At 35.5% G+C, this 14,438-nt stretch overlaps 1 protein-coding gene, 2 non-coding genes and 1 pseudogene across 5 annotated transcripts; 2 read left to right on the top strand and 2 right to left on the bottom strand.

The window, feature by feature from the left end:
• The first annotated feature begins 1,074 nt into the window (after positions 1–1,074).
• On the top strand, positions 1,075–6,227 carry LOC147567457 (putative inactive leucine-rich repeat receptor-like protein kinase At3g03770). 2 transcript variants are annotated; one of them, XM_086654095.1, is made up of 7 exons: positions 1,075–3,514; positions 3,627–3,760; positions 3,895–4,138; positions 4,788–4,996; positions 5,094–5,119; positions 5,502–5,613; positions 5,788–6,227. In XM_086654095.1, the coding sequence occupies exons 1-7, from the start codon at positions 2,137–2,139 to the stop codon at positions 6,016–6,018; spliced, it is 2,334 nt and encodes a 777-aa protein (XP_086510221.1). In that variant the 5' UTR covers positions 1,075–2,136; the 3' UTR covers positions 6,019–6,227. The 2 variants fall into 2 exon arrangements, with proteins under 2 accessions (XP_086510221.1, XP_086510220.1); XM_086654094.1 differs by having other exon boundaries at positions 4,779–4,996.
• A 376-nt stretch (positions 6,228–6,603) lies between these two features.
• On the bottom strand, positions 6,604–6,683 carry TRNAL-UAG (transfer RNA leucine (anticodon UAG)). Its single transcript has one exon. It is a non-coding gene; the product is annotated as a tRNA-Leu (tRNA).
• A 1,800-nt stretch (positions 6,684–8,483) lies between these two features.
• LOC147567455 (amidophosphoribosyltransferase, chloroplastic pseudogene) lies at positions 8,484–11,159 on the bottom strand (annotated as a pseudogene). Its single transcript, XR_015232508.1, has 2 exons — positions 9,094–11,159; positions 8,484–8,547 (listed from the first exon to the last, which is right to left on the bottom strand). The product of XR_015232508.1 is annotated as an amidophosphoribosyltransferase, chloroplastic pseudogene (transcript).
• A 1,707-nt stretch (positions 11,160–12,866) lies between these two features.
• Positions 12,867–12,939, top strand: TRNAK-CUU (transfer RNA lysine (anticodon CUU)). Its single transcript has one exon. It is a non-coding gene; the product is annotated as a tRNA-Lys (tRNA).
• The last annotated feature ends 1,499 nt before the right edge of the window (positions 12,940–14,438 follow it).

Here is a 14,438-nt window from a genome sequence, read left to right as displayed (position 1 = left end):
TCCCGTAATGAGAAATTGCAGATAAACCTTGACGGGTTGAGGATCAGACACTAATTTATGTAGTCTTTTTTTAAACTCACTGATTTATGTAGTCAAATAGACATCTAGTTTTAGAAATATAAAAAGTGAGATTACTTTTATTTTGGTCTCTAATTTAACTGTTAATTTTGCTTTATATTGTGTTTGGCCTCTACTTTGGCCCAAATCTAGTCAGTGTTTTAACTTTGTTTTTTGTCTATTTGTATTTAATAATTTGTTTAGTTCATTTCACAATTCTCTCTCACTTTCCTACACCTAAAATTTCATTCATTATTTTAACAAAACATGTCTCTCACTGTCTTCCCCCTCATATCTCCCACGTCCATTTGAACAATCGTTGGCACATAGTTGTCGGCAACCCTATGCCGGCTACTTTATTTCTATCTCTTCACTTTTTTTTCTCTCAACGGCCCTCACCACCCACCCGATTCTCTTTTTTAAATTTGCTCGAAGGGATTCCTTTGTCGGTGAACGGGAAAATTCTACCGACGAAGAGGGTGTTCTCCCTTTTTGTAAAGTAAAAAGAGATGAATAATCTTTTATCTCATTATACGGTGAAAGGGGGAATATTTCTTTCACCCCGAAGGGATTTCGGAGAAGGACCAAGTCCCTTCGTCGAATTTGAGGGAGAAAGAGACTATTGGGGTGGTGGGAGTTAAGGGAGAAAAAGAAGATAAGAAGCCTAAACAAAATTGAGACCAAAATTGGTTGATTTTTTTGGGTCCTGAAAGGGAATTAACTCTAAAAGATAGTAATAATCCATATAAGAGCAAGGCTCCTTCTATATCTTACTGAAAATCAACCCTCGCCCAAAAATATTCCTTTTTTTTTTTGTTGATTTTTTTTGTTTTGTTACTCTTCCTTCCTTACATGTATTCATTGAAAAATGATACTAGAAGAGACTACATATACACCTAAACAAGAATCAACTGCTTATCTAAAATGAAAAAGTTCATTAAGAAAAAGAAAGAGAGTTGACTCGAAGATGAGTTTTCTAAAAAAAGAAAAGACTCAAAAATGACGACCGTTAATTTTGTGCAGGTGTGGCGTAGGCTTTGACTTGTAGCCTTCTAGCAGTACTCATCCTTTTTCCTTCCATCTAAAAATATTATAGACAGACAAGTTTCAATGTAGAAAAAAATCATTCTTCTTATTTTTCCTTTCTCCTCCACCACCACCACCACCATCATCTTTGTCTCTCTTATACGATGACGATGAATAAACCTTCAAAGAAAAAAAAATGGAAGTCTTTTCGGGAAAATTGTGTTTGGGTCAACGACATTGACCGCGCTGTCAAGGAGTTACCTCTAATCGTATGACATATTTGAAAGTCCTTGGCCTGGGTAGTTGGGTTCTCTTATTTCGCCACTGTTGTGTATTGACAGGCAAGGTAGTTTCTTCTGTTGTTCTGCCAGAATCCCACTCCATTAATGCAGGAAGCTCAACCAATCTTCTTCAAACCCCATGTGCTTGAACTAAATGAATCCTGACACCCCTTTCTCTCTCTATCAAAACCCTACTTCTCAAATCTCAGCAAAACATTAATCTTCAGATCTCTTCCCAAGGTTGGTTCCCTCTGCCAATCTCCTTGTATTTTTCCACTCTTATATTGTTAGTATAAAAAAATCATACTACTACTATTATTCTTTAAACCTAGCTCTCTAACCCATAAACATTACATGTTCTGTGAATGTCTTCTCTCTCTCTCTCTCTCTATACCCTTGTTGGGGTTTTACTAAATTATGTCTAAACCCCAAACATCTCCCTTGAAAGATGGGTTTCTGAGCACCCAAGATGAGATTTTTAACTTCATTATTGTTCATTTGTTCTTTTATTAAGTCCTGAAAATCCAATATTTTCTGCAATTTTCCATTTGTTTACGATTTATCAATTTTATATATTAGCTCTGTTTCCTTCTTGGGTTTACCCTTAAATTCATGTAAACTCAACATTTTCAAGTGAAACAAATCAACAGTCATGGCATTTTTGTTTTGATTTTAGCTTTATATGTAGTCAATACTCATTAGAACTTCCTCTCTCTTGAAAACCCAAGATTCATATTTTCGATTATAAGGCGATTTTCGTAGCTTTATATCAATGCGATTTTCGGCATTTCTAGAAATGGATTACTGTTTTCTATCTAAGGTTGTTGGTTTGTTATTGTTATTGTCCATTACTGGTACCCATCAATTGCAATACTCTCAGACCCAAGTTCTTCTCCTGCTTAGGAAGCATCTTGAATACCCAAAATCATTACAAGTATGGAATGATTCGAGTGTTGATCTCTGCACTTTAGTATCGACGAGTCAGTTAAGTCTTTCATGTCAAGATAATTCAGTTATTGAGCTCAAAATTGTTGGGGAAATTCCATCTAAGGTTAGTAAATTTCAAGGACTTCCAATTTCTAATCAAACTTTGTCAAGTGAATTCTCCATTGATTCTTTCTTCACAACTCTATCAAGGTTAAACAACTTGAAAACTCTTAGTTTAGTATCATTAGGGATCTGGGGATCAGTTCCGGATAAAATTGATCGGTTATACTCGCTCGAATTCCTTGATTTGAGTGCAAACTTTTTATATGGGACATTACCTCCTAAGATTTCAGAAATGGCACAACTTCAAGTTTTGACTCTGGATGGGAATTTTTTTAATGATACTATCCCTGATTGGTTTGATTCATTATCCAATTTGACGATTTTGAGTTTGAAGAATAATCAGTTTAAGGGTCAGTTTCCTTCTTCAATTTGTAGAATCAAGAAGCTCAATACTCTTGCATTATCCGATAACAACATTTCTGGCAAATTACCAGATTTAGGAAGCTTAACTAGTTTACGTTTACTGGATTTGAGAGAGAATCAGATAAATTCTGAACTTCCTTCGATGCCAAAAGGGTTAGTCACAGCTCTTCTCAGCAAGAACTCATTTCATGGTGAAATCCCACAAAAATACGGTGAGCTAAATCAGCTTCAACACCTTGATCTGTCAGTTAATTTTCTCCGAGGAACACTACCCCCATCTTTATTCGCTCTGCCAAATATAAGTTATTTGAATTTGGCTTCGAATATGCTAAGTGGATCACTTCCATATGGTTTAAGTTGTGGTGGAGAATTGGGCTATATCGACATTTCTACTAATAAGTTAACAGGAGGGTTACCTTCTTGTTTGAGAAATTCATTAGATAAGATGGTCATTAAACTAGGTGGAAATTGCTTGTCTATCGATCCGAAACATCAACACCCGGAATCATATTGTGTCCAATTAAAGAAGAAAGAATATGGATATGGAAGAATAGCTTTAGTAGTTTTAGTTGGTGTGGCTATCGTCATTGTACTTATAATCGCACTTCTAGCTCTTGGATCGCTATTTTTGTGTAGAAAATATTGTCATCGAGGAATATCTAAGCGGTGTTTATTGCCAAAGAATGTACCAGATAACTCTATAATAGGATTCTCTTCCGAGCTTCTAGCTAGTGCAAGTATGTATGGACATCTCATTTAGTTTTGGAATTCTTCTTAAAAAATTTCAAGATTTAGAAAGAATCTTACTAATTCATATAAATAAGCTTTCTATTCTTCCTTTTCATTCAGGGTTTATTTCACAAGCATCTAAGGGACGGACACAAGGTGTACCAACATATCGATTGTTTTCTGTAGAAGAGTTAAAAAGAGCCACAAACAACTTCGATCAATCAACAATTATTGGTGAAGGCTCCATTGGAAAGGTACCCGATTTTGCACTAGGATTTTTCTTCGAAACCTCGAATTATAAGTCTGATATCTAGAGATTCTTCAGTTTTTGGTTAGACTAGTATTGATCTAATTAAAATTTATCTACTTGGTTTCTTTTTTTTTCCAGCTTTACAAGGGAAAATTGGAGAATGGAACCTATGTGGCTATTAGATGTTTGGCGTTGTTTAAGAGAGATTCAATTCGGAACCTAAAACTCCGGTTAGATTTACTCTCAAAGCTTCGCCATCCACATTTGGTTTACCTTTTGGGGCATTGTATAGATGGTGAAGAGAGAGATGATTTCACTGTCGACACAGTCTATCTTGTTTATGAATACATTCCTAACGGGAGTCTTCATACATATATTTCAGGTGATTTTATAATCGTAATTCGACATTGAAGAAACTACTTTTGTATTTCATGAAATTGCGAATATAGACTTTTATACGTCGCAGCGAAAGAATTCCGGAACTCTTAAGCACAGGGTTCCAACCTATATTATGATTCTTAGAAGTTATCTTCTAAAGAAAGCCGGGATAACATCCTTGTTTCCGGACAAGCTATGAGTGGTCGTAAAATTATAAACTAGTTCATGAACTAGATAAAGAGATCATAATGGTCATTCGATCTAGTAATGATGTAGTACACGCCCCAAAACCAATTGGATTGCTGAATTAGACCCTAACAAACCCACCGGCTTAATTCCACATGGCACATGTTCTTTATTGAATGGGCCTACCATAGACAACCACAGGCTGCCCTACTTGACACAGCCTAGCAGGCCACCCAAGAGGCCTAGGCAATAGTGCGAGTACGACAAGGTGTACCTGAGCAATCTGGACTAAGTGCGGAGCCTTTTATCTCACATAGAGTAGCATCACCTTTTTAAATTGGCGTATTATAATCCCCTTAAGCAAATCATATATAATTACATACATTTCAAGTCTCAAAGTTTCGGTCTCCCCTTTTCATTTTTAAATGTATTGGATTTGCGTAATTTAGAAGTATCAGATTCTGCAGAGGATTCAGAGAAGATTCTTAAATGGTCAGAGAGATTAGCAGTTCTAATTGGCATTGCAAAGGCTGTGCATTTTCTACATACTGGAACGATTCCTGGTTTCTTAAACAATCGGCTGAAAGCAAACAATATTTTGCTCGACGAGCATAAGATTGCTAAACTAAGTGACTACGGGTTATCAATTATCACCGAAGAAATTGAAAAACTTGAGGTAGGATTAAATTCAACTGTGTTGAGATTATTGGACTTGTTTACAGATTCCAATTTTTAATTCTGAATATCTGATATATGTTCTACTTGGTTTTTAGGCGAAAAAGGAAGGCAGTAAATCATGGTAAGCATAATCATTAATCGACATAATTCTTGTAACCTTTTCCTGGTTTTGTTTGAAACCGTGATTGTATAACAGATCTTCATTCGAACATGTTATTGATTTTATGTTGTTAACGTGGGAAACAGTTGTACAGTATTGTAGTTTAGTTATTGAATGAGACCATTAGGATCATCACCACGATTTGAGAGTAGCAACCTAACTAGCTTAAGTGTCATCGAACCTAATGGGGCAGCCTTCTTTTGATCCCATATTGTTTGTGGGCTTGCAACTGATACCCAATCGACAACTGATACCCGACAGAACGGAAGATAAACAATCATTTAAGTCATATACAAACAGAATGGAAAGAGGTAGAAACTCAAACTCCTCTCTCTTTTTCCAGGCAAACGACGAAAATAGAAGATGATGTATATAGCTTTGGATTCATACTGCTTGAAATGCTTGTTGGACCTACATCAGCTGGAAGGGGAGAATCATATCTGCTCAATGAAATGGTAAGCCTGAACTACATATAATCAAATAATATATCACGTTTGTGAGCTTTCAACTCAAAACCTTATGAATAGAGTGTCCTTCAAATCATCTTATATTTACTTTACTAACAGATGAACTTTATCCATACGGGACTATTCTGAATACTTTCGTTTGAACTCTCTTGTATATTGTAGGCGTCATTCAGTAGCTTAGACGGTCGTAAACAAATTGTAGATCCCATTGTACTCAGCACATGTTCACAAGAATCTTTATCGATCGTGATATCTATAACAAGCAAATGCATATCTCCTGAATCATCTACACGTCCTCCATTTGAAGATGTTCTATGGAATTTACAATATGCAGCTCAAGTTCAAGCAACAGCTGACGGTGATCAAAGACTCAATGTTGCTTCACCACAATGAACTCTTTCAAAGAATATCTGACACAGTAACATTCGAATTCTTTTAGAGTTAGACACAGACGAGGAAACCGCAAATACTGTTTTTGAGGTTATTAGCTTATTTTTGTCTCTATATTTTTTTTGGTGTGTAAGCAAACAACATGATTTTATACTTTATATGTCTGTGTTGATTTTAGATATGTAGACCATTTTTTAAAATATTTTCCTTTAGCATGTCGTGTTCATCTCAATTTTTTTTTATCCACGAGATGCATGTGGTATATGGGGTATATCTTCCTTGTTTTCCCCGTAAACCTAAACTACATTTGATATCAAATGACAATTAGGGAGTTTTCTTTTTGTCGAAATATAATACTCTCACAAAGCAGAAAATATGTTTACCCATGACAGTTATTCAAAAGAAAATAAAAAAAAAGGTAATTAGAATAGTTTGTGAATTGATTCTTTGTATTCCTAAAGTTGGTGACTTAGATTATTGAAACAAAATATTATTAGATAAAACATCTCATGTGAGATTTTGTTTTCCATACTCCATATAATGAACTGATTTAAGAAAAGTCCGGAAAAAAATGTTCAAAAAAGAAACTGACAGCTGTGGGATTTGAACCCACGCCCTTTCGGACCAGAGCCTAAATCTGGCGCCTTAGACCACTCGGCCAAACTGTCTTGTGTTATTCTATGACCTAGACAATTCAAAGATCAGATTAAACAATGTTTATCTCAGACCTCAATACAGAACACTTTTCCAATCCTATCAAAAACAATTTACATACATAACCTAGTCAATTCAAAGATCAGATTAAACAAGTTTCATAAACCCACTATCCATTTCTATTTTGGACTAAATTTATCTACCGGTTATTTTAATAGAAAATGGTTATTTGGGTAAAAAATATTAGGTATAGATAAGTAAAATTGTATCTGTGTTTTTTTCTCTTGAAAGAAATTGTTAGTAGGTTTTTGGAATAACTAAAAGTGCAATGTTTATTATGTATAATTGTGACTTATGTGAAATAATATTTATAATTATCAATCAAGTTATTTTCTATTTTAGCGTTCTTCTATGATTTCTTCTTATTCAAATTTTCGACTGCAAATTCTTCGTCTTGTTTTTCTTTCTCACTCACTCTCTCCCTCTCCCAAAAGAAATCTAGGTTTCTAACTTTTATCTTTACACTATATCAACGTTCAATTTATTTTTTTGTCTTCATTTTTTTCTTCTTCGTCCCTCTTTTTCCACGGTTTGAAGATCACGATTCGAACAAAACATATTTGTAAATCACTTTCTCTCACTAGAATCGGTTTTGTACATTTAGGCTTCTGCTTTTCTATCACAAATAGTAATCATAAGGAAACAAAATCTGATGATCTAGCCATGTATAAGAATAATTTCTAAGCCGAATTTGTGTGATTTGCAATCAAACTTGCAAAAATAAAAGAAATTGCAATCGAACTTGCTAAAAAAAAAAAGAAAAAAAATTGTCAAATCATGAAATAAACTGAGCTTGGAAGATTGTCTACTGGTCTCTTCATTAGAGGATGAACAAAATCGAATAATACAAAAGTGTCTCTTTGACGCCAATTCATGGTAAATTTTTACTAAAACTTTTTATGTTCTCCAACTATCACCCCTTCTCTCCCTTTCATGATGATGCGATAGATTTAAGCTTCTAAGAAAATGAGTTGATTTTTTTATTGTTCTCCAACTGGTTTGTTTCAAGTTTAGATCTAGTTTGAATTGTTTTAGATAAGTTGTTTGGTTCAAGTTGCCTTTGAAGTTCGAATCTTCTCTCTGTTGCTTTTGATAATCTAAACTTGATATGTTTGTGAAAACCAGATCTTCAGTGAATAAGACAACAAAAAATTATTCGAAGGAAAAAAATTAGAGTAAATCTTCAAACAGTGAAAGATAGCAAATTAACAAGTATCTTCAAGTCGAGTTTGTGAGATTTGCAAACCCAGTTTAAATATGCAAATTGAGTTTGCGAGGTTCACAAACCAATTTTACGATATTCGTGAATCTAGTTTGCTTCTGCAAATAAGGTTTGCAAAATTTACAAACCTAGTTTGCAAAAAGAAAAGCCGTTCTCTTGAGTTTTTTAAGAAAAAGGCATTAAAAGTAGATCTTGTTGGAAAAATTATAAAAGGAATCTTTCTTGAGTATACATGTTATATCTAAATCCAACTTCTAATGAAAAAATTATTTATATTTAAAGTTTAAAGAGAAAAATTACACAAAATAGTCTTTTGGTCTTTGTTTTTTACCTAGATAATTTGTTTTCCACTTATTTGAAATATTATTTGGCTCAAATTATTACATCCCTTGGCTACTTAATCTCTGCAAGCACGATTACTTATTCGATTGACATGTGCCTCTAGTAATGCCTAAATGCTCTAAGAGCATCCCCAACGGTTGGCACCAAAAAAATCACCAAAAAAGAATATTCACCATATTATATGATGTTTTCAAATTTTTGAACCAAAGATAAAACTCTGCCCTCCTGATTTTAAGTAAAGGCGCTCTTTCCAGCTTAGATAGATGTATAAAGAGAAAGAAACGAATAAACAAAGGAAGTAAATAAAGCGCGGTTAGTTAAGTAAGTGATGTAGAACGCATCGGAATTTAAGAATAAAATAAACTAATACGAAGAACGATAAAATAACGATTAAATAACTCTAAATAACTGTAAACTCGATTAAACTTGATTGGGTTTTCTCTTCAACATGGGAATAATGGACAAACTAGATATCCTTTTATAGGATTCTGGACTTTCCGAGATAGACTTGAATTAGACTTTCCTAAATAAATAAAATACTGCAACTTCCTAAATACCTAGACTCAAATCTGGACCTTTCCAATTATTGGAAATACTAAAATAACATAATTTCCTAAACCTAAATTCTCTAATAATCATATTAAAATTGGGACTTCCTAAAGCTACTCTCCATGGCCGGATGGCCCATGGCCCAGTTTAGTCATGGAAAAAGCCTCCACGCCGGGTGCCCCTGCATCAGCATCCCCTTCTCTCAAGAGGTTCGTCCCGAACCGTTTGATGAAGTAAATAACGTAATGCACCAGCAAACGGTGAACTCTGTTATGGCGATCCGTAATTCCCACTTTGTTCGACATTTGCCAGAATTTCGAAGAAGAATAAGGACCAAAACACCAACTTCATACCGAATCCAACGTTGCAAAGATCCTCGGAAAATCGATCTTAGAGAATATAGGTCCAATAATTTTCTACATCTCCCGTCATCCTGTAGATCTGTGAAAAATATCATAAGCACCACATTCCCCTCTATGGGAAAATTAACCTTGAGTGTCGTCTTCCAAACCATCACGACGAAATCCCCAACCTTCTTTGCTTTAATCTATGTGCTAGGTGGTGAAACAGAATATTTTCGGGTAAAGCAAGCATAACAGAATTTAGACGAATCTTCTGTTAGCAAACTCTTCCAACTATCAAAAGCAAGTGAATCAGAACCGACAAACTGCCTAATATCCTCAACACTTAACTTAATTGAAATCAACTCTTCCGAAGTAGGTGTATCGACTCCATAATAACACGCAACCATGGATGGATTAACAATTCTCATATGAACTTCTTTTGCACCTGATTCATTCAATAACCTAACAATCTTAGAAGAAGTCGTTCCTCTCACAATTGAATCATCAACCACAACTCTCTTCCCTTCCAAAACAGCTTGAACTAGGGCTAATTTCAAATTTACTTCAAAATCCCTAATTCTCTGAGATGGTTCTATAAAAGTTATACCAACATAATGTGACCTAATTAAACCTTGTTCAAATGGAACTCCAACTTTTGATGCATGCCCAAGAGCAGTAAGAACCTCAAAATCAGGTACAACAATAACAACGTCACAATCAACAGGAGTTTTTGTTGCTAAAATCTCACTGAATACTCTCCTTGATTTATAAATAGATCGATCAAATATGATGGAAGTTTTTGGTTGAAAGTGAGGTATGGAAAGAGTTTGAATACCATCATTATCAATAACAATAACCTCACCTGGGTGAACTTCTCTCTCATATGTTGCTTCAATAAGATCAAGTGCACAAGTTTCACAAGCAAAAACACAAGCTTCAGTACGTCGTCCACCCATTACTAATGGTCGAAAACCATGAAGATCACGAACTGTAATGAATTTATCTTCAGTAAGAAAAGCCATTGAGTAAGTTCCTTCAAGTTGTTCACATGCACTAACAATCCTAAGAAGAAAAGGTCTAGCTTTTGAAATGGCTATTAAAAGGGAAACAACTTCAGTACTATAACTAGTATAAAAATTTGAACCATTTTCTTCAAGCATATCTATGAGTTTAGGATAATTGACTAAATTACCATTGTGGGCAACTCCAACAGATCTTAATGGGTAACCAGCAATAAGGGGTTGGACGTTTTTTAGCATAGAAGAACTGGTGGTGGCATGACCGATTGCATAATCGCCGGCAAGTTCATTGAGTTTCGATTTGTTGAAAACTTCTGCGACTAATCCAACTTCGGCGACGGATTTGAGGATATTTTCATGAACAGTAACGATTCCAAATCTCCGAATGTCACTAGTGAAGAACACCTTTTTATTACTACTCTTCAATGCATGAGAAGATTTAAGAAGTGTTTGAAGAGTAGTTCTAGGGTTCGGATTATTATAAGTAATGTTTTTGAAGACCCTAGAATTTGTGTCCACTTTGATACGGGTAGTGATGTTTTTGTTTTTCAACTTAGTGTTAAAATCAACCAAAAATAATTCACCTTTCGTAGTTTGTGATGAAGTAATTGCGTAAATACCTATAGCTTCAACTTCTTCGTACGCTTCTTTTTCTTCTTGTTCTTCTTCTTCGTCGACTTGAACATCGTTGTGAGCGTCTTCTTCAACTTTTTTGTGTTCTTCTCTTTCTTCTTCCTTATTGAAAGATAAAATAGACGATGAATATGGTTGACGTATTATTGTTTTGATGTCGTTCACCACATGTTGAACCTTAACTAAATCGGGTATTAGCGATGGAACTGTTTCGAAAAAAGACGGTTGTGGTTGTTGTGGTGGTGAATAGGAAAGAGAAGATGATTGTGTTGGTGGTGGAGGTGAATACGGTTGTATAAGAGGTGGTGAATACGGTGCCGGTGTAAAATAAGAGTACGAAGGTTGCGGTGGTGGTGGTGATTGTGGTGAATAATAAGTGTATGAAGGTAGAGGTGGTGAAAACGGTTGTGAATAATAAGAGTACGGAGGTGGTGTAGAAGAAGAATATGGATGTGAAGCTGTATAAGACAATGGTGGGGGTGGTGACGGTGATGATGAATACGGTTGTGGAGGGGTTTCTCGTTCGATTTCTCCCGGATTCCAATGATAATTGTACGAGTCGTTATTCGCATATAAACATGATGAAGATGAGCATTGATTCGTTATCTCTTGATGAGTATAATTTGATTGAATATAATCATCTTGACGAATATAATACGATTGATACTGATGTAACTGGTCTGGAAAAAAATTTCCAGAATCATTAGCCAAAAACTTTGGTGGCTCTGAATACCACATGATGTAGAACGCATCGGAATTTAAGAATAAAATAAACTAATACGAAGAACGATAAAATAACGATTAAATAACTCTAAATAACTGTAAACTCGATTAAACTTGATTGGGTTTTCTCTTCAACATGGGAATAATGGACAAACTAGATATCCTTTTATAGGATTCTGGACTTTCCTAGATAGACTTGAATTAGACTTTCCTAAATAAATAAAATACTGCAACTTCCTAAATAACTAGACTCAAATCTGGACCTTTCCAATTATTGGAAATACTAAAATAACATAATTTCCTAAACCTAAATTCTCTAATAATCATATTAAAATTGAGACTTCCTAAAGCTACTCTCCATGGCCGGATGGCCCATGGCCCAGTTTAGTCATGGAAAAAGCCTCCATGCCGGGTGCCCCTGCATCAGTAAGGTTTTCGGAGTATGAAGGTTACTTAAGGCCTTCACCATATGTATTTCCCAAAAGGAAGATCCCAATTCTGCAGTAAATTATATGGCAAAGGTAGCTCTTTGCTTTATTTAAGCTATTAGAAAGCCTTACTTAGCGACGGCTTAGAGAAAGCCCGGTTGGGCGTATTGGAACACGGACAACGGCTCTAGGAATGCAAAGGCAAGGGGGTAGACGTGCTCGAGCGTTTGGGACGTTGTTCCGATCGTTCGGAGAGGGGTAGTCAACTTGGGATCTGGAACTCAATATCGATCTGGAGAACCAAGTAAGAGTATGCGCGTGCCCCTTACGCCATATACACTCCCACCAAATCACTATTCAATACACCAAATTTTATTTTTATCATTTTTTATTCATATTTTGAAATTATATACCACAGAATGTAATCTAATTTAAATTATTTGATTGGTTTATATGTGTATCAATGAAATATTAATATTTATTTAATTAATAAAAGACTAAATTTGAAAATGATTTCAAAGTTAGATGAACAAATATGAAATTATATAGACGAAAAGGACTGAAGAGCAAAGAAAAATGGAGCAAAATTAATTTGTAACGATGGTCCCCAACATCCCACCAGAACAGGGACCAAACATGGTTGGTCACTTTTCACAGTCCTCGGAAATAATGGTGTTTTTCAGGGTTGTTGGGTATCCAACTTTTTTCATAACACCAAATAATGGAGTTATGGAGGCAACTGGAGATGATCTAAGCCCCTAATAATGCACCTGTGATATGTACCAAATTTTCTCCGGGCCCTATGGGTTTTTAGTTCTGTCTTGGAACACATCGTAAGTTTAGATCAATTAAGCTAAAGGGAAGATGAAAGCATCAAGCCCGTCTAGCTCAGTTGGTAGAGCGCAAGGCTCTTAACCTTGTGGTCGTGGGTTCGAGCCCCACGGTGGGCGAAATGTGTTTTTTTTATTTGGTCATTTTTTTCTCTGAAACCACCGTTGAATCAGTATAACCATCCATTTCCTCTGAATAGCTTGCCCTAATTTAAGGTGAAACCGTTTTGAATAAAATGCTCCAACGTTCATAAGTTAGAAAGAGAAAAAAAAATAGTAGTTGATATGAACCAATCATTGTTAAAATTAGGTTTGAGCTAGTCTTTAGGAGTTGATTTTGTTAGTTATTTAGTGGACTGAAGAATACCTATTCTTCAGGGATTAGTTGTTTGTTTTCTAAGTCACTAACCACGATTAGTAGAAGTGTAAACGTGGGTTTGTTTTTATTCTCTTGTAAGGCTATATATAGCCAATTTAGTTGTTTAATCGAATAAGCAATATTCTCCTGATTCTTGCCTTCTATATAGAGTTCCTAATATTTGGTACCAGAGCCATTTATTAGATCTGATCAGGAATTGAGAAGCAGCAGTTTTTTTTAAGTGTGTAAAGATGACAACTGAAAGTAGTTTTGTGCAACCCGCAATCCCAAAGCTTGATGGACACTATGATCATTGGTGTATGCTTATGGAGAACTTTTTGAGATCGAAGGAATATTGGAGCTTGATAGAGAATGGAATCCCTACTGCAGATATAGGGGCAGAACTCACTGAAGGAGAAAAGAAGGCAATTGAAGACCTGAAACTGAAGGATTTGAAGGCTAAAAACTATCTGTTTCAAGCCATTGATAGATCTGTTCTAGAAACCATTCTGAACAAGGACACATCGAAGAGTATTTGGGACTCTTTGAAGCAGAAGTACCAAGGATCAGCACGGGTGCAGCGTGCACAACGACAAGCTCTTCGAAAGGAATTTGAAGTTCTTAACATGAGAGCAGGAGAATCTGTTGACGAGTACTTTGCTCGAACCCTTACTATAGCCAATAAGATGAGGGTCTATGGTGAGAAGATGGAAGATGTTGTGGTCATTGAAAAAATTCTAAGATCAATGACTCCAAAATTTGATTATATTGTATGCTCTATTGAGGAATCAAATGATCTAGACACTTTATCTATTGATGTGTTACAAAGCAGTCTCTTAGTACATGAACAACGTATGAATGGCCATGTTGTGGAAGAGCAAGCATTAAAGGTAACCTATGAAGATACTTCAAGAGGAAGAGGACGAGGTCGTGGCGGCTTTAGAGGAAGAGGATGGGGACGAGGAAGAGGTAGACAAAACTTTGATAAATCTATCATTGAGTGCTACAATTGTCACAAACTTGGACATTATCAGTATGAATGTCCACATAATGAGGTTGAGAAAACAGCACACTATGCAGAAACCAGTGAAGAAATGTTGTTAATGGCATATGTAGAAACCAAAGAAGCTAGTAAAAAGGAGCTATGGTTTCTTGACTCAGGTTGCAGCAACCATATGTGTGGTAAGAAAGAGTTTTTTACAAGGCTTGATGAAAGGTTTAATGCTACTGTAAAGTTGGGAGACAACTCAAGTATGCCTGT

This window comes from Eschscholzia californica, unplaced genomic scaffold (assembly GCF_041429995.1).
Source record: "Eschscholzia californica isolate CP2 unplaced genomic scaffold, dmEscCali1.0.p SCAF_1, whole genome shotgun sequence".
NCBI classification, from domain to species: Eukaryota; Viridiplantae; Streptophyta; class Magnoliopsida; order Ranunculales; family Papaveraceae; genus Eschscholzia; species Eschscholzia californica.
Note: the sequence above shows the minus strand (reverse complement) of the source record. Positions and strands in the feature narration are given on the sequence as shown.

Coding starts and splice junctions, on each gene's coding strand:
- LOC147567457 (XM_086654094.1), top strand. CDS start 2,137: ATGCGATTTTCGGCATTTCTAGAAATGGATTACTGTTTTCTATCTAAG. Junction 4,139..4,778: donor TCTTCATACATATATTTCAG/GTGATTTTATAA, acceptor TAGAAGTATCAG/ATTCTGCAGAGGATTCAGAG. Junction 5,614..5,787: donor CATATCTGCTCAATGAAATG/GTAAGCCTGAAC, acceptor TGTATATTGTAG/GCGTCATTCAGTAGCTTAGA.